This window comes from Amphiprion ocellaris, chromosome 3 (assembly GCF_022539595.1).
Source record: "Amphiprion ocellaris isolate individual 3 ecotype Okinawa chromosome 3, ASM2253959v1, whole genome shotgun sequence".
In the NCBI taxonomy this organism is placed as follows: domain Eukaryota; kingdom Metazoa; phylum Chordata; class Actinopteri; family Pomacentridae; genus Amphiprion; species Amphiprion ocellaris.
The window spans coordinates 18,158,691-18,177,469 of NC_072768.1; the positions used below are offsets into that span (position 1 = coordinate 18,158,691).

General features: G+C 39.6%; 2 protein-coding genes and 1 non-coding gene across 4 annotated transcripts in view; 1 reads left to right on the plus strand and 2 right to left on the minus strand.

Moving 5' to 3' along the window:
* Positions 1-7,199, minus strand: part of srpk2 (SRSF protein kinase 2) — an 80,924-nt gene extending 73,725 nt beyond the window's left edge. The window contains exons 1-2 of the mRNA XM_035940588.2: positions 7,121-7,199; positions 6,818-6,884 (exon numbers count right to left, since the gene is read on the minus strand). Coding sequence (XP_035796481.2) covers positions 6,818-6,884; positions 7,121-7,136 — 83 coding nt within the window. The 5' untranslated portion in view covers positions 7,137-7,199. The remainder of the gene's footprint in view (positions 1-6,817; positions 6,885-7,120) is intronic.
* A 1,889-nt stretch (positions 7,200-9,088) lies between these two features.
* On the minus strand, positions 9,089-9,162 carry trnat-agu (transfer RNA threonine (anticodon AGU)). Its single transcript has one exon. It is a non-coding gene; the product is annotated as a tRNA-Thr (tRNA).
* A 450-nt stretch (positions 9,163-9,612) lies between these two features.
* On the plus strand, positions 9,613-18,250 carry pus7 (pseudouridine synthase 7). Of its 2 annotated transcripts, XM_035940586.2 has the most exons (18): positions 9,613-9,744; positions 9,941-10,054; positions 10,465-10,767; positions 10,869-10,953; positions 11,797-11,913; positions 12,029-12,173; positions 12,685-12,702; positions 13,031-13,142; positions 13,286-13,363; positions 13,539-13,667; positions 13,941-14,066; positions 14,189-14,250; positions 14,341-14,501; positions 14,940-15,066; positions 16,400-16,501; positions 16,799-16,928; positions 17,146-17,237; positions 17,703-18,250. In XM_035940586.2, the coding sequence occupies exons 3-18, from the start codon at positions 10,475-10,477 to the stop codon at positions 17,837-17,839; spliced, it is 1,914 nt and encodes a 637-aa protein (XP_035796479.2). In that variant the 5' UTR covers positions 9,613-9,744; positions 9,941-10,054; positions 10,465-10,474; the 3' UTR covers positions 17,840-18,250. The 2 variants fall into 2 exon arrangements, with proteins under 2 accessions (XP_035796479.2, XP_023149236.2); XM_023293468.3 differs by lacking the exon at positions 12,685-12,702.
* The last annotated feature ends 529 nt before the right edge of the window (positions 18,251-18,779 follow it).

The following is an 18,779-nucleotide window of genomic DNA, read 5'->3' on the forward strand; positions in this document are numbered from 1 at the left end:
TTTTGACTGATCAGTGTACATCTGCATGTTGATAAAGCAAAATGTAATCTTCCTGTGGTACCATAACTTTAACTAAAGAAAGTGACTTAAAGTCTTTACAGACTCCATATTCATCTTGCTCAATGATTTTTTTTCAAATTAAATAAAAATAAAGAATAAATCTTTTCATATTCTAGATAAGGTTCCAGCCGGGTACTTGCTCTGATGTTAAGTCAAAGACTCCAGGCTGAGTAAAGCGCAGACAAAAATCAATGCAGTTTACAGTGCAATGTGTGGGATCATAAGTCAGGTTAGAGTTGGCTCATTTCATGCAGAAGGGCCTGTAGTCCTTCGACGGGCACTGCAGGCTGACAGATATATATCCCAAGAAGAATATTAGCATTTAGACTCACTGGTGCTCTGTCTGGAAAAGTTATGACTAATGAATGCTATTATACTGGATTTGCTCTATGTGTGTTTCACACTCACAACCCCAGCATTTTGAGGTATGCTAATCCAGATCCATTTAATTTCTGAGGCAATTTAGACCAAGCCTCAGCCACTGCAACTTGCAAGGACCTGTCATGTTTTAATATGAAAAGCTGAAACATTTACAATCTTTGACCTTTCAATCATGTCTGTACTGTGTGATCAGCTTACCCCAGAGGATGTATTGGCACTGACTGGTAACCAACAACAAGTCAAAGGTCAGTAAAAGGCCATAGTACAGTAGACTTCATTATTTTGCAGTCAGACACAGGTGCCAACTCCACTCAGCCGCCTCTACAAACTACTGCATCATTGTTGTGCCTGTAATCATAGTGACACGGACGTGCTCTGGTGTTATTACTACTGGTCTATTAGAGTCATACAGCCAGCGGTTCTATGGCAACATGCACAACAAAGGGCACGATGCTTCCTTAATTTAAGTGAAAGTCCAAACTTAAGTGGGAAAAATAAATGTGATGTTATAAGCTCTGACCCATTAGTGCGCAAAACCAGACAGAGGGAAGAGCAATATTTGTAGTGCAAGTTTGAGAGCTCTCATGCTTTGGCTGCAATTAGTTAAAGAACGAGTAATAAGAGCACAAACTGCAAAGCATGCACTGAAAGATATAATTCCACTAACAAAATTATTTGAGTATAATGTCAGACATTTGTATTGGTTCATTTCTTTTAAAGACACAAGATTTTCTTGATTTAAAAAAAAAAAACTAGAAGCAGATATCGGCATGTTTTGCTTGTATCCCTTTTTCCTAAAGTTTGTTGTAAGCATATGACAAAGAGATCAAAACCTTTTACGTGGATAATGGAATCAATGAGCACAGAGAGGAAGGTAGAGACAGAAGTAAGAAAGATTTAAAACATTCAGCTGATTATTTCATCAACTAATTGACAATAAATTAATTCTAAGCTATTGTGACAAGAAATCATCCAACATGCCGAACATTACATAGCTTCAGGCACTTACTTGAAAAGGTTTGCTGTTTTTGAATCATTTGGCAGTAAACTCAGTAATGTTAGATTGGAGTGTAGACTGGAAATAAGTCATTTCAGGAAATTGTGAATCGCTTTAAAACTAATCACTATCTTCTCCCTTTCTACAGCCAAGACAATAAATCAGGGACTTGAGGAAAAACATCAGTAGATTGATCGATAATGAGAATAATCAGTGGTTGGAGTCCTATAAGAATGTACAGTATGCAGCTGTTGACTGATATAAAGAGTATAAGAGATGCCTCAGGAATTTTTAAAATCTAAATTATGAATTCCGCAGCCTGTTGAACCATGCACAGCCACTTCCATGCTTTTGTTCTCCTGTTTGGCCCTGAGTAAGTAAGAGCGAGTTTACTGAATAGTCAATACCAACAAGCTTTTAACACCTGAGCTCCAGTATCAACTCCAGTATGGAGCACACACATATGCACACACGCACGCACGCACGCACGCACGCACGCACGCACGCACGCACGCACGCACGCACGCACGCACGCACGCACACACACACATTCTCTCTCTCTCTGACTCATTCACACTCAAAGTACTAATAGCCAAATTTAGTGAGACACACCAAAAGCAAGGCAAATCTAGTGATGAAATAAAATGCTCTATACAGGCAGTAACCTGTGTGAACTTCAAAGCACAACAGAAGCAAAAGTTAGATGATGAAAAGTAAAGTGAACTTGATGTGAACTTCTTCTAGGCCACAACGAGCATGGAAGTATCTCCTACTAATCCACCCACAGATGTTGCACATCTTTATCTACATGCACACAGACACACACAGAGTCAATACTGTGTTATGTTAGTGGATAAATCCAATAAATAATACCAAAGCACAGCTGTGCTCGCATTGGCCCAGCCTCGTACATGATGTGTAGTCAGCACATTGAACAGAAAGGATAAAAGCTGGGAAAAGGCTTTGAAGACCAGACTTGTAGCTGCAAGGCCAATACACTGGTTTGAGCAAATATGCTCTGCTCAGCATTTCAGGTAGCTGCGCTCAAACATGTGACTGATCCATTTGTTGTGCTGATGATGTTAAATGTCAAGACAACACTGAGAATGCGGTTGCCAACAAATGACGCCTCTAGGTAAGGTAATAATGGCACGTTGGTTTCAGAATGTAATGCAAATATTAAACATAACATGACCTATTCATTTTGCTATTCTCTATTGTCAGTTAGAAAAAAGACTAGCTCTGTGAGGTTGTACTTAAATACATTTGTGCTTTAAGCTTAATGCTGAAATCACATGCTACTACGCTCCCAACGGCTGAACCAACATGTTATTTACTGCTGTCACTTAAATGCTTCACCATCTTAGATTAACCTGCTAGCAAACTAACATTTGGTAAACTGCAAAGAAAGAATAAGCTCAAGTGGATCGGGATGTCATTAGTTTTGCAGATATACATCTTCAATATGTTTGACTGCAACATAAATGTCATCAAGACAACAATGATTAGCACTGATTGTGTCACTTCTCCTGTAGAAACCTTGGAAATCAAATGTGAGAACACGCCATCAAATGGTTGTCAAGATAGTTCAGTTAAAATGAAAAATGTCAGGGGCCACCAAAGTCAGCAGAATCCATCCTCTAGGCACCATGACTATAGAGATTATTATATAAATAAGGGCTCAGCTATTGATCAAAACATTGAAATCACAATATGGTGAAGTGAAATATTCAAATTGCAGCACTCAAAGCACTATGGCGCTATGCAGATGCCTCAGCCAACAAACCATGTTCTTCTGTGCAACTAGTGAGTTGGAGACAGTACTGAAGGCAACAAAAATCTGCATGAGCACTTTTTTTTTTTTTAAATTTGAATAATTAAAGTTTTTCTAATAAATGCAACGCAGTTAAAATGCCCAACAAATAGTTTTGTAAACAATTTAAAAACCCATTTTCTATTTGGTACATTTGCCACTTTGTCTTTAGTCATCTTGTTTGTGCAGACTTTGGTGACCTCAGATAATCTTTGGCTAAATGCTACCTTAGTGAAGGTAAAAAAATACCACCTATAAGGGTATGCAGGGCCTTTAAATTCTTAATTATGACAGTTGGTTATGCTATACAACGCTGACACTGGACATACACTACATGGACACAGTCACCAACGTCATGCACAACAAATTGTCCCATGTGTGCCTAATACAGTCCTCAGCAAGGCACCATGATCTGTTCTTCTAAGCTCCATTTAAATCTCTGCCCCTCTGTGTTTGTCAGCATGTGTTGACCAGACAGAGCGAGGTCACGTAAGATCTGGGGGCGAGGACAGACAGGCACTTCTTACAGCTGGGGCCTTTTTATGCGAAAGCAAACCAGGCTGTTTTCTTGTGGGTTTCTGAATGAATTAGTTCAAACATAGGAAGTGGTATCCGTTTAAATGAGAAAACATCAAAGTCAAGTGACCATGCATAATCTAAATACCAACATTCACCCGGGTACATAATAGATTCGAAGGTCTGCTTGTGGTGGAATGATGGATGATGGTGGTGTGTGTGATAATGTCCATGTAAGTCTGTTTGTTGGGATTTCTGAACACAAAGCCCACCTCAGCAGTGTGAAGCTCTTTGGAGGAGGCCAGGCATTGCTCCGCTGGATCAAAGCAGATAATAATGTGAAATGAACTCTCTATTTAAAAGCATGTGTAAAGAAAGTCAACTATCAACAAGAGATGGAGAGAGACTATGAGTATGCCTTAGAGTTTTTGTGTGAGTGGGTGTTGTCTGTTTGTCATGATGGTGGCTAAATGGTTGGATGGATGAATGGATGGAATCTCTGACCTATTTATTTGTCACTATGTGGGAAAACAAGCTCAAGATCAAGACAGAGTCAGTGAGACAAAGACAAATCTGCTGCAGTATAGATCTTCTGGGAATTAACTACACAATACGTTTAGTATATATGAATACATCACTGACTGGGTCCTTCATGTGTCATTTCACCAAAACAGTCAATTTCCATGCAGCAATGTGGTTCCACAGGCTGAATGCCTCACCCTTTGCAAGTGACTCCAGGCCGTGGCAACTGTCATGTGCTGCTCTACACCCTCATCAATGTGAAGTGTATGTTGTCAAACCTCTTCACTTTATATTTAGCTTGTAAATATGAATTTATTCCGACTGAAAGCAACAATTCTTCTGTTGAACTATGAACAATAAACTGCATCAATGTTGACAATTTCACTTAAGCCAATTTCACATATCTATTGTTATCAGTATTTCTTGGATATGAACAGGATTTATTATTAATAACAATATTTTGAATTATTATTATGTGAAATACATGTTTTTCGGGCTTTTATGACCAGGTTCTGAATAATAAATTGACCCCACCAGTAAATCAGTTAGTATTAGCTTATATTAGCAGGTAACAGCAGCACAAAAATGCCAGAAATATTTTTGAGGTAGTTGAGTTTGTTTTGAGTATTTTTTGATGAATGTCATGCGCTATCACAATTCTTGAACAGATATGCATGACAAACTTGATTTGCTGCATGTCACTGAGCTCTTACCAAGCAGTAATGTTATGTCGTGTGTATGTGATTAAAAAAACATGAATATACTATTAATAGATTGTTTTGACGTCAATTGTCAGGGAGATTAGAGACCTTAAAAATAAAGTTGGGTTGGGCAATAAATATAATCGCGCAAAATTTCAAATCATACATCTGAAAAGGTAGTATTGATTGGCACAGGTTGCACCATGGACAAAAGGTGCATTACAAATTGTAAGTTCTCCATTGACTTTGATTCTTAACCCATGTAAATCAATGAACTGGGGTAACTGGTCATCCGTCTTCCTGACAGTACACAATTTAAATTCAGTCCATTCAGAAATTCATGTCAAAATTTGAGTCTATTTTTTTTCGAAGACATTCAATTAAAAAAAACTGTAACCTTCCTTGTGAAGTTGAAAAAACATGAATTAATTGATCAGTCATTCAAAAAATGTAAGCATTTTGATCACTGATTCTTTGTTTATGTCGTTTATCAGGCAAAAATGATAACATTTCATTGTTCTGGTATCTCAAATGTCAGAATATGAGACATTTCCTTGTTTTACTCAGTAAGAAAACACATTTATCTGACCAAAAAAAAAAAACAACAGCTACATATGACAAACTCATGGGTTATAGGGAAATGGGCTTCTTTCACTGTGCTCTGGAGCTTTTGGGGAGGAAATGTATTACTCTGGTAAATAACCTTCACAACCGTTAAGATTCAAATCAAGGGTTGTTTTGTGTGCTTGATCCACCATACTGGTAAATCCTACTGTATATAGGCCCTTCCTCAGTACAGAGGGGGCAAAACATATATCCACTATCCTGGTCATTTCTTATTTACAAGTTAGCTGCTCCTGGAAAATAACTGAAATAGGTGCACATACAGCACTTATTTTAATGTTGGCATGATTTTTTCATGTTTTCAGAACATTTGGTTTATGGACATACATTTTATGCACACATCTGGTTGCTGTATTTAAGTGTGGTGGTGTTTGGGAGATCCAGCACATTTCAGCAGCTGCACCCAGCAGTCCAGAGGTGGCCACACCGCTGGCATCACCTAACTGATGCCTTCTTCGGCTGCCCGTGACGTCGCTCCAATAGCATCATGCCATGAAGAAAGCCCCCCACTCTCTCCACTCCAATTCGCATGCACTTTACAGAGCCACTGCGCTGCGCACACGCCAGCCCTCTGCAGCCACTCACACCGGGGAAATCACGCTGAAATACCCGTGCATCTACCCTGTAAAACAGCCGAACAGAACCACGGGCACAAACCAGGAAACAATACCCTGACACGTCCAAGAAAAGTTACATAACACCATGTGAGAGATTCCCAAACAGCCTACGAGGCGATGCAAGGAGGCGTTTTACTCCTCAGCCGTCTGGTGCTGCCATCACTACTGCACAAGGACCACGGAAATGAGCTGCCACATCTGTCAAACCTCTCCATGAAACCCCCAGCCCAAATCTATCACTAATGGAAGCCTAGAGGGGCAAAATAAGGGACAAAGCTGGAGAAGGGAAAGCTACTGCGGCTGTAAATGTTGCTGGAGACAGGGAGTCAGGTGGGGACCGCTAGGGACCACATACCCAGCCTGAGCTCTCCAACGTAAATGGCAACTTCCCACACTCCACAGGAGCCTGTCGTCTGATGAAAATACACGCCTTCTGCCATATGTGCACGCAGTCTACACCGCCGACGCACCGGCAGCAGCGCCGGCGCCACACAGAGAGAGAGACCCGCTGTCAACAAACCAACCCCCGGCAAACAAACACTTCACGTCCAATCTCTCCTCACACCCACCAAGCCGCTCCGCTTACCTGCGATGGTGACCGGCTTTATCCTTCTTCCCCTTCGGCCTCCTCTTTCTGGCCTGGATGGCCATCACTGCCGGCGTTCATTGACGGGCAGCGAACGACGTCCGAGTCCGGGGAAGGGTGTAGGAGGGACGGGGAGAGAGAGAACAAACACATCACCGTCAGGCTCTGGCTGCCACGGGTCATGTAGCGTCGTTTAGCGTGCCCTGTTTAGGCTACGTGCACCCGTGACTTCTGCCACCTTTCACATTAAATACAACCACAAGTGGGGTAGCGTAGCCAGGCTGGAGGGTGAGGGATACGCACCTTTCCTGGAGCTCATGTTTCCTCCTCTTCCCTCAGCAGGAGCGGGCAGCGCGGCGGCAGCAGCCGGATCTCTCCCTCTCCGCCTCACCTCTGCCTCTGGATGACACGCGCTCCCTCTGTCGTCTGAAGCGGGAGTCGCGTGCAGACCAGCCCCACTGAACAAGAATCAACATCAATATATACATTTATACATTAGCAGTGTTTAACTGTGATGTGTTTATTGGTCCACTCTTCTTCTGGGTGTACTTACACAGTAAAACGCATAAAGTATTATAAGGACAGACGCCCCCCTCAAAACAATGCAGATTCTCTTTTAAAATATAGATTTTTTTGAAAATCAATGCAATTTGCACACAGGAAGTATGCTTAAGTGCTAGCAGCATGCTAAGCTTTGTGTATTAAATTAAATGTGAAATGCCTCAAGGGGAAGAAGCTCTATCTAATCTAATCTGATCTATCCTCACAAGTCACTTTGAGCAATACAAACTTGTTACTTATGCATAAGACTGATGCATTCTCAAGAGATTATTAGAGATATATTAGAGATTGTTTTCCTTTTAAAAAGAAAGGCTTGATAAAAAAGTTAGTTAGTTTAAAAAAAAAAGCTTCAACAGCTGCAACTTTGAGTTAGCCATGTTAAATGAAAAACAAGTTTTTAAGCTCAAGAAATGTGAAAGGGATGCAAATTTACTTACACAGTTGTTCATGTCACTAAACAGTTTATTGAACCTAATATTTTAAGGTAAATTAGCTGTTTTTCTGAAGTTCAGCTAACTGAACTCAGCTAGTTTTACAATTTCAAGCTCATAAGATGACTTAAAATTGTTCAGTTAACCTACAGTAAGTGCAAGTACTGAAAATTTTTAAGGAAGTAGAGAAAATTTACATCTATAACTCTAATTAATTAAAAATGATATACAATGTAGATTTTGTAACAAGTATTTCTGACACACACACACACACACACACACACACACACACACATACACACACACACACACACACCTATAGTCACTACTTAATTTTATACAATATTATACATATTATTAAAAAAATTATAAAATACATTACAATACCCCCATTGCCTGTTGCGAGTCCAGCTAGGGCCCTGCTTTGCACAAAATACCAAAAAATCCAATAGGCTAATGACTTGAAAGCTTGTATTACTACTACAAGAAAACAAGGCAGAAATAAAGCACTAACATTTGATGTGGTAGTTTAGCAATGAATATCAGATATTCCTTCTCAGCTATGCTACTTCTTCATTGTATCTATGTACTGTATCCATCCAAAAAGTTTATAGCAAGGCCAGGATTCTGCTTCTGTATTATTTTTTGACTTAGCTGTTTATTTTTTGTAATATTGGGTACAGTTCACTCCCTACCTGTGCTATTACATCCAGATTAATTGGACTTTTCATACAGAGTTTGATATATTTTACTTGGGCTCATCTTTAGCCTTTCATGGCATACACAAGCTCATTTACTCTTGGTTAGTATGAGGAATAGCATCTCAGGGCTATAAATAATGTGAAATTGTTGTGGTGTTTGGAATTTTGTGTTGGTTGTTAAACCACTCTTGAACAGCTATCTGAAACAGTTTTGTTGAAAATTTAACATTCCGTGAAGGTAGTGTTTAATTTAAGGATGTAGTGTTGAATAGCATTAGTTTTAACAGCAGTTTAATGCACATTACATCATATATTTCTTGAAATAACTTCCTAATTTCTAAACTGTTTAAAATAATGGATAAGCTCCCTAATATTAGAATTTAATTTCTGACCGAATGTTTTTCTTCCTAAACAAGAGGCAAATCAGTAAGACAGCATTTATTGCTTTTATATCCACATTTGCAAATATTGCTTTACATTGTATGACAGATAATGCTTGTAGTTATCTGATTTGGGATTATTGTCAATGTGGCTGGCTTATTACATGTTTTCATATACAGGACCTCCTCGCACAGAAAAGGTACCGCTGGGATTCGAACCCAGGATCTCCTGTTTACTAGACAGGCGCTTTAACCAACTAAGCCACGGCGCCGCCGACCGTTAGGGTGACGGCCAATCTTCAGAATCGAAAAAAACATAAATCGCAAAGTTATTTGTAATGCTAGCATAATAATAACAGTTTATTTATTTGTTTATTTATTTATTTATTTATTTATAGCACCTACTAAAATAGTTGTCAGGTAATTGTTCATCAGGCGACTGACAGTAATCAACTTTTCACTTCGTCTCCATGTATACACGGTAAGGTGGTTTAATGTAACAAACTTTTTATAATATATATTTACAACAATGTAACAAATTTACTCTGCACAGTTTTTTAAAAAGGGCTGTTTGATTGATTCAGAGGAGTAAAAAGAAAAAAGGAGGCAGAAAGTGTAGGGACTACACAACTACAAGACTGCAAAGTGTGCGTCTTGTATCTCACAGTCTGCCGGCAGTACGTGAATGCAGCGCGGCGTTGTGATTGACAGCTCTTAAACCAATCATTTACAGTGGGAGGGTTTAAGAGTCGGATCTGTTTCCGGAACCAGCCATATACACACACAAATACACACGTGTGAGAAAAGCTGGCATTCAATGCTGTCCGCTCTCTTCTGAATATCACCAGACGCAGGTAGGTTAAATCGGAATCTTAGCTACAAGCAACATCGTTTTAAGCTTTGTTTTCACCAGCGTTTCAGTCCACTTTTGCCGCCAGAAACGCTAACTTTAGCCGGCGATGTTAGCTAGCTTGATGTTGACCTGGCGGATTTGCTAGCGGCTGTGCTAAGTTTTGACTCACGGGTTTGATGTTCACTTTTGTCTTTTAGTGGCTGCGTCCAGCTCAGGTCTGTTAAGAAGTCTCTGCAAGTGTTTAGCAGGTGGAAGACGAGAAGTGTTTCTCAGGTCCGCATCGGTCTCCTGCTACCTCAGCACAGCCAACAGTAAGCCATCATTTTCTAGGCCATTAATACTACATGAGTTGTTTGGTTGTCGTTACTCATGCAGATAAAGCAATGCAATCTTAGCAGCTGTACGTTGTAGCAATTTTAGATTACTACATAGAAACAAGTACAACAGTAGTAGTATGTGGCTAATGATTGTGTATTAAATCTGACTGGTACATCATGTCTACATGACATTCCTCTGTATTGGCAACTTCACAGGGGCATTTTATAGGAGTGATTAGTGATGGCAGACTTGCTAAAACCCTAAAATAACATGTAAACTTGATGTCTTAAGGTGTACCTGTGATCAATGGGTTTTAGATGTCAACAGTGTAGTCGAAGTATCCAGGTCCCTGGTTAAATAGCAGCTGGGGATTTGTCTGTCTCTCTCTGTCTGTCCCTCACAGCTTGACTCTGATGGCAGAGTCAGAGCTCGTGCCTGTCCCCGTCCAAGTTGGAGAAAAGAGAGGGTGTTCGGAGGATAAGGAGGAAGACGCACCGGCAAAGAAACCAAAAGTTGAGAATGATTGCGAAAATGGGGGTCCTCCCCACCAAGATGAGTCAGAAGAGCCCGAAGGGGAGGCGAGTGATGGAGAGGAGGATGGGGAGACCTTTGCTGACATGATGAAGCATGGCCTCACTGAGCTGGATGTGGGCATCCTGAAGTATGTCAGTGACCACGAGGGCTTCTCAGGAATCCTGAAGGAAAGGTTTGTTTATCCTACGGAGTAAGTAAAGGATTTGCATTGTTTGCCTTAAAATTATTTGATTTGGTTTGTTTAACAGATGATTTCTTGTGGTTTGTGCACAGATATTCTGATTTTGTTGTGCATGAAATCAACAAACAGGGCAAGGTAGTGCATTTAGACGACCTCTCTATCCCAGCAGAAGCTGAGGTAAGACATGACTTATCTTTTTAATTAAGATTCATTAATATGACAAGCTTTGTAAGTGGACTAGAGGAAACTGCCTGCCTGCATTTACCATTTGTTTGTTGACCTGTTGAGTATGGCAAGAGACAAACTTGTTTTAAACTTTGTAGCAATCTCAGATGTAACATACACATACACGTATAGACAGAAATGTTTGTAAATGTGATGCTGACACTGTTAGCAAAACAGACTCAGTGAAGCCCAACCAGTTTCTGGATGTTTTTTTTTTCTCCTGTCACATTTTACTCACTGAGGGTTAATTTTTCACTGCAATTTAAGTTCTTTTCCTCTATGGAAACTGCACAACCTTATGTAGATGTAGAAATAACTCAACTTGTCTTCTGTGCAGTTTACCTGCTGTAATGCCATGAATCCAAAAAAAAAACAAAGTAAAAATTCTTTCTTTGTTTTAAAAAAAATTAAAAAATATATTATTGTGTAAAACATTGTTTCAAGTGCCCACAGATCTCTGTACTATAGAGAATTTATTTACTTACAGCTGAAAAGTCCCTGAAATTTAGTCATATGATTTTTGATCACAGCTGAGTCACTGATTGCTTTAAAGTTATGCAAAATAGTGAAGTTTTTTTTTTTTATGGTTTGCCCAACCGTTCATTTTTGTGAATATATAAATGTGACATGTAGAATAAAGAAAAACAAAATCATGATTTAAAATTTAAATTTGGTTGCGTTTTATAATGGACACATGTCATACATGCACATCACCTATGAGTAGTTCAAGGACCCTTTTAACCTGGTCACATAATCCTTTCTAAGTTTTTTTATGTTGTGTTTCTGGTGTTTAAGGAAGTCCCAGAGGCTGAACCGCAGCCAAAGGAATGTGATGTGCTAACTGAAGAGCAGAAAAAGCAGCTTGGGGAGCTGCAGTTCTTCAAGAATAAAGAGGGAAATGTATCCATTGAGGTCGGTTTACAGGAGTGCAGTGCCCCTTTGAGAAAGAAATGGCATCATTTGAAACACAAAAAAGTTTTTCAAAGCGGTTACGTAATTTTATCCCTCATCTGTTTAACATCTGTAGATAATGGATGATACAAAAGAAAAACGAACGCTGGTCCACAAAGCCATTAAGACTCAGTTTCCTGGTCTGGAAACAAAGACAGAAGAGAAGGACGGGCGCAAGTTTATAGTGGCCTACCACGCTGCTGGGAAGAAGGCTTTAGCAGGTATGTGGAGAGGAATCGGAGCCAGATCTCAGCCGTACACTGTCAGGGCAGAATTCTGGACTAATAAATTAATTTGATGGTCAGAGAAAAGATTTACTGCATGTCTTTCTTACTTCTGCTTTTATATTATCTACTGCAATGCATGTAGTCCAGAGCAGTAAATTATGATGCATGAGATGCACCAGTGCATATGCATGGTCAACACACCTGCATGAATCTATTCAGATTTTTACTCGTAGTGGGTTTTAAAGTAGCATCCTTTTGGTTATGGATTGACTTTTTAGTTCAAAGGAATGCTTTAATGTAGGTTTGACTGAACAATCTGAAAGACAGCAGAGATTAGCAGAGCCACCGTTTTTATAGACTTTGTTGCATAAACTATTTAAATACCACACTCCACTCTGAGGCCCGTGCATGAGATCTCACCCCTGACAGCTCGTCCCACAGTAAATACGAATCTCTTTCTCAGTAACATTATTCTATCCTCCTTTTGCTCTTCTCTGGTGGATAGAAGTCAAAACGACTGCAGGTAAGAAACAATTCTCCACGTAGCACAGAGGTAGGGCTTAAAACTAATACAGAGTAAGGTGTTGGTAATCAGAAGCGGTTAAGATAATCTTTGTTGTAATATCAGTTTAAATTTATTTCCATATTGTCTTGATATATATTGAATTGATCAGTTAGTGAAAAAAAAATTGGCAGTTGATTAAAACCTGCGGTATATGGCACTCAAATGTATGGAAGTACAGAACATTTAAGGGTCTTGCTGAAATACTGAGGCTAAAACTCATGTGTCTATATGAACAATTCTTCCTCTGTTTCTCATCACAACATTTTTTTTTCTGTCTCCATAAAAGCTCCAAGGAAACACTTTTGGCCCAAAAACCGTGGCAGCTTTTGCCACTTTGTCCTGTACAAGGAGAACAAAGACACCATGGATGCTATCAATGTGCTTTCAAAGTTCCTCAGGTCTGAATGTAATGCTTTAAATTAGTTTTGTGAAAAGTAATCATCATTTAAGAGACGCGTGAACATTCTAACAGTTTTACTACAATGTCATTTTAGTCAGAGACTGGCATACTGTATAAATAATAGTGTGTGTATTTGTTTAGGCTTAGACCCAACATGTTTTCCTACATGGGAACTAAGGACAAGAGGGCCATCACTGTGCAGGAGATAGCAGTGCTAAAGTGAGTGTACAATGCTGTAAGCAAATGACTACAACAATCGGTCTGCATGCATTCTGTAAGTTTCTGTAGATGACTGTAAATCAATGTTTCTGTTGTTACTAGGTAGATGATCTCTGGTAGGGCAACTTCTTGCACAGAATCAGTAATTAAAGCAACCTTTTTACTGTTCACTTAGGATCACAGCAGAGAGGTTGGCTCACCTCAACAAGTGCCTCATGAACCTCAAGGTTGGAAACTTTTGCTACAAAAACCATCCTCTAAAACTGGGGGAACTGCAGGGAAACCATTTCACTGTGGTCATCAGGTCAGCAGCTGTTTATAGATTCAACTCTACATCCCAGAGACTGCCATATTTATACCTAACTTAATAATCACTACCATGAACCCTCACATCTCTAGTACTCCCATGGATTTTGTTAACATTTTAAAAGTCCTTTTTTTATGCAACAGGTCTTCATTTTAATATTTTTGTTATACAAAATAGTCAGAGTGAAAGGTATCCAGTGTGTACTTTATCACTAAATTTTTGATGACCGAATGGCTTTGTGTTTTATTTGTTGATGCATTTGCTTATCAGGAACATCTCAGGAACAGATGAGCAGGTCCATCAAGCCATGACATCCCTCAAGCAAACAGGTTTCATCAACTACTATGGCATGCAGCGCTTCGGCACTACAGCTGTGCCCACACAACATGTTGGCAGGTGAGGAGGTCATGACGTGGAAACACTTGCATAAATTCTGACAAGATGGTATAAATTATTACACAACATAATTTGACAGGATTGTAAACGCAAGTGTTTTTCCCTTCTCTTGTTTGGGACAGAGCTATTCTGAAAAACGACTGGAATGAGGTGGTGGATTTAATTCTGAAACCTCGTCCTGGAGGTAATAAAAATGTCTCGCTCTCTATTCCTCTGTCTGTTAAGTGGTTCAGAAGGATTTCAAACTTGCCCTTGTCTTGATTGCTTTCTGCAGCAGAGAAAGAATTTCTGGTCCGCTGCAGGGAAGAGTGGGCAAAGACTCAGGACCCAGAAGCAGCACTGAAGAAGTTGCCCAATAAACGCTGCGTGGAAGGACAGCTGCTGAGAGGCCTGTCTATGTATGGCAAAAAAAACATTGTCACTGCCTTTGGACAGGTTGGTTTTCAATCATTAATGCTGCTAGGCTCAAAATGATAGGGAGAATATAACTTTTTCACATTACATACTCTTCCCTTGCTCAGTAGCGAGCCAGGGTGCTTTATAACCAATCTATCCCTAAAATACAAGTATTCTGGGCAGATTTACAAATATGTAAGAGTACTCTGCTGATTTAGTATTGTAGTTCTATAACATTACTGAACCCACAACAAAAAATAAGGCATCAAAATTGATAGAACACAAGCAGATATATCTTTTTTTAATTCCACAAATTCATCTTTATTGACAAAACCCAAGGTCTATGTTATCCGTAAAGCAACTTACCTATTGACATATTGGTCAAGCCTCAAGCAGAGAAGAGGTCTGAGCTTGTTAAAGTGGCATCACTTTGTCCGATTTTGTGCTCTCTCAGACAGCTTCCATTCTCTTTTCCAGATCCCCCGAAACAACCGCCTGATGTACATCCACAGCTACCAAAGCGTGGTGTGGAACACCATGGTCAGCCGCAGAATCGAAGCCTTTGGCCTGAAGGCTGTGGAAGGGGATCTGGTGCTCAGAGGAAGTAAGTAATTCACCTTTTTATTCAGCTGCCTGACATTGATTATTAAAGGAATATGTGAGCATTGGGAGAAATGTGCTTGTTTGCTTTCTTACCTGAAAAAGAAAGACAGATTGCAGCTTTTACATTTTGGGTTTCGCACAGGCTAATCAAACGAGATATATAGTGTCTTTAAACACTTTTGAGTGACCATAATCTGAAGGAAAAATGTTGTTCATTTCAAGTTTCACCTATCCACCTAGTCCTGTCAGGCAAGCCCGACAAAAGGTACAGGTTGTAACGATAATGTTAGATCAGCAATGGAACAAGAATTAATGCCCTTTCAGTCACATTTGCTTCTAATTGACCTGTGGGCTGTACTAACTGCTTACACAGTTAAAGTATTTTGTGCCAGCATTCCTCTTTTGCTTCATCTACCGTACCAGCACTTTTTGTCCTAATAATTTTTTATATTCCTCATATTTCTCCATTATAGCGATCTGTTCCTCTTGATTAAAGAAAGCCGCTTACCATCACCTCATTTTGTTCAGAAGAAGTCACATGACTCATGATGAAGTTGACGATTACCATTTTGATACCCATTGTCTTTGACTGGGTTTTTAACTTTTTTTTTTTTTAGCCAGCTTACACAAAGTAAACCTTTTTTTTGTCAAAGATGCTATATAGTACATCCGTCCATGTTTAGTGACAGGCCAGGCAACCACTTAACTAATTTGCACATTGAAATCAGATTAAATTGTGGGAACTATCAAGATGACGAGAACGCATTTTAATACCAGGTGTAAATGTAAATCCCATTGATGAGATGGTCATTTTGTAAACAACATATCCAGACACAAATCACCCATTACTCCCAGATGTAAATGTGGCATTTGTTACCTTTGAACGGAGCTGGAATAGCTGTTTTATGCTAAGCTGAAATTGCAGAAATGAGAGTGGCGTCTGCTCATCCAGCTCTGTACCCAGGTGCAGACAGTGCATTTTACTTTTGCCTTGACCATAGTTTCTTTTAAGAATAAATGAAGAGCATTTTAGGTGTTAAACTGGTAATGTTTTCAAACCATGATGGATTATTTTGCAGTGCTTCTGACACCAGTTAAAAGCAACCAAAGCAAATCATTTCCTCATTTTTCTTTTGTTGCTCCCCACATGGTGTCTGCAGAGGAAAAAACAACTGTCAGTGTTTTATATTATTTAAATAGACTAATATTAGTCGTGGAAAATGCACTTAATGTCATGGGACCTCAGTTTTAAAAGTGAGCAACTGCATTTCAGGTCTCCTAATGTTAGAAAGGACATGTTGGATTGTGATATTTTCCATTGTGTGTTCTTCAAGCTGCAGCACACGTTCTGACTGCAGAGGAGGCTGAGACCCACTCCATCCACGACATTGTGATGCCACTCCCTGGGTTTGACGTCATTTACCCCTCTCACCACAGTAAGTACTGGCTCTGTGTGTGTTTTTATTTGCATGTAGCATAAGGTAGCTGTGAAAAATAACGTTTTGTGGTTTTAACTCTAATGTATGCAACTGTGGTAACACCTGTTTCTCTTTCTTGTACACTACAACTTTTTTTTAACTCCCATCTTAAATTGGATTAATTTTAAAATGACTAAATTCCTGATGAAGAAACATACATGGAAGAAATAATCTGAAATAAATGACCAAAAAAATAGTTAAAGTGAATCGGTGATGATTATATTGCAGTGTCAGTCATGGTTGTGTTTCTGTCAGTTGGTAAAGGTTACAGAGAGCTGCTGTCTGCAGACGGGCTGGACATCGACAACATGAGACATAAAGTGAAGGACTACTCTCTGGCTGGAGCCTACAGACGCATCATCATCAGACCCAGTGATGTCCACTGGTTAGCATGAAATATTTTATCTTCAGGCAGCGTTAATGTTCTGCTTGGACCTTTTTATAGTTACACACCAATACTGTTAAAATGATGATATACGTATCATATATGACACCAATTTGAATGCTTTGTTGTACCATTGAGCTCTTTACTGCAATACCACATTTCACAGCTGCCCCCTTAATGACTGGTATGTTGTGGTATCTCTGGCTGTTCTGCACAGGGAGGTGATTGAATACGATGACCCTCGAGTCTCTCTGGTGCATACTGATTTTGAGAAACTGGAGAACAAACCTGCCCCTGTTTTCAACAAAGGTAAGTTCGTTTTAGGCCTGTATAGTTATTGCTATCATACGATGGACATCAAGGCTGCACCTATAAAAAGCGGAAATCACACCTAATAGAAACTTGACTGTGATCCCCTTCAAAGCAGTCTTATTGTGCAGCAATATGCCATTTCCAGGGCTCATTTGAAATGCTCTGGAAGCCCCATTCTGAGCACTTGCAGATAAACTTGCATTTGCAATTTCAGCGTGAACACAGATTACAAATGTAAACTGAAAATGATTAGCTCAGACGATACTGTAGCTGGGCTCCTGAAGCTCTGTCAATTTTCCCACCATGATAAATGCAGCGTAAGATTAAAATGCCAATTTGGGAAACTGAGAATATAGTGGACTAACGGGCACAAATGAAGATTTTTTTTTTTATGACAAAATAAATACCCAGAATATGAGAATGCTTTCTTTCACAACCTACTTCTCTCTCTCCTCCCGACAGAGGGGAAGTATCGGGCTCTGCGGATGGAGTTCTCTCTACCCTCCTCGACCTACGCTACTATGGCAATCAGAGAGGTCCTCAAATTGGACACAAGCATCAAGAAACAGACGCAGCTCAACACCACCTGGTTCAACTGAAACCACTTTCAGGCATGAACTGGACTGCTACTGCAGGCTGCAGCACCTGCCTTTTGTGGCTACTTACTGTTGTGAGTGTTTTTAAGTATAATGTGTTCAGTATGTGTGTGAGAATGCTGTTGGGTTCTATATGAACCCAAAGGTCATTTCTTTGAAGTACAAAGAGCAACAAGTTATCATTATTCAACTTTTTTTTAAACGATGTTTTTACTTGCTCTGAAATGTTTCTGCAGTAATGCAGCATATCTTGACATGATTTAAGTAAACCTTTAGCTGTCAGGGTGCTCACACATACAGTAGTCCCTGCTGCTGGTTTGTACAGAAAGATTAATTTTTGCTTTTTTAGCTTTTAGCTAACAGTGTGAACTGGAAAAACTCTTAAAGAGAGAAATTAAAACCATTAAGAAGTCTTATATATGTTGTTTCTAATTCTTGCATGAAAGCATACCATCAGAGGGACGACACCATGATCAGATGGTGTCTGAATTTAGTTTTACCTCATTCCTTAAAGAAGGTTTTAGCACTATTTAATGTAATAATGAAGCTGGTATATCACTTTTTTGAGATCTTCCAATAGGAACGTATCTGGAAACGTAATGTGATTAAGATGGCATTAACACTGTCTCCCTCTACTGGTCATCACAGCAAAATATCCTCAGACTTATGTATTTTGGGCTCTTATCAGTCTGCTGCTGGTCAAAACAGGCACTGTTGAGCTGACCATCTGGTGTGGCAGCATATGCCAGCTGGCAGGATACAGCTGCATTCTCAAACCAAATGCGGTTACTAATTGTATCGTTCAACTTGGGGTTATGCCTGCCCTACTAGTTTTAGGTGATTTCTGTTTTTTTGTTGCAATACTGTATCGTATGTGACTAGTAACAATGGGAAAAGGCACTGGTAGATACACCATTTTTATTTTTGTATCTTACTTGATGTA

What these genes read in the sequence shown, in the direction of transcription:
- pus7 (XM_035940586.2), top strand. Translation starts at nt 10,475, where the DNA reads ATGGCAGAGTCAGAGCTCGTGCCTGTCCCCGTCCAAGTTGGAGAAAAG. An exon ending in CTATCCCAGCAGAAGCTGAG is followed by an intron (nt 10,954 to 11,796) that starts GTAAGACATGAC and finishes CTGGTGTTTAAG; the next exon opens with GAAGTCCCAGAGGCTGAACC. An exon ending in AGACCCAGTGATGTCCACTG is followed by an intron (nt 16,929 to 17,145) that starts GTTAGCATGAAA and finishes TGTTCTGCACAG; the next exon opens with GGAGGTGATTGAATACGATG.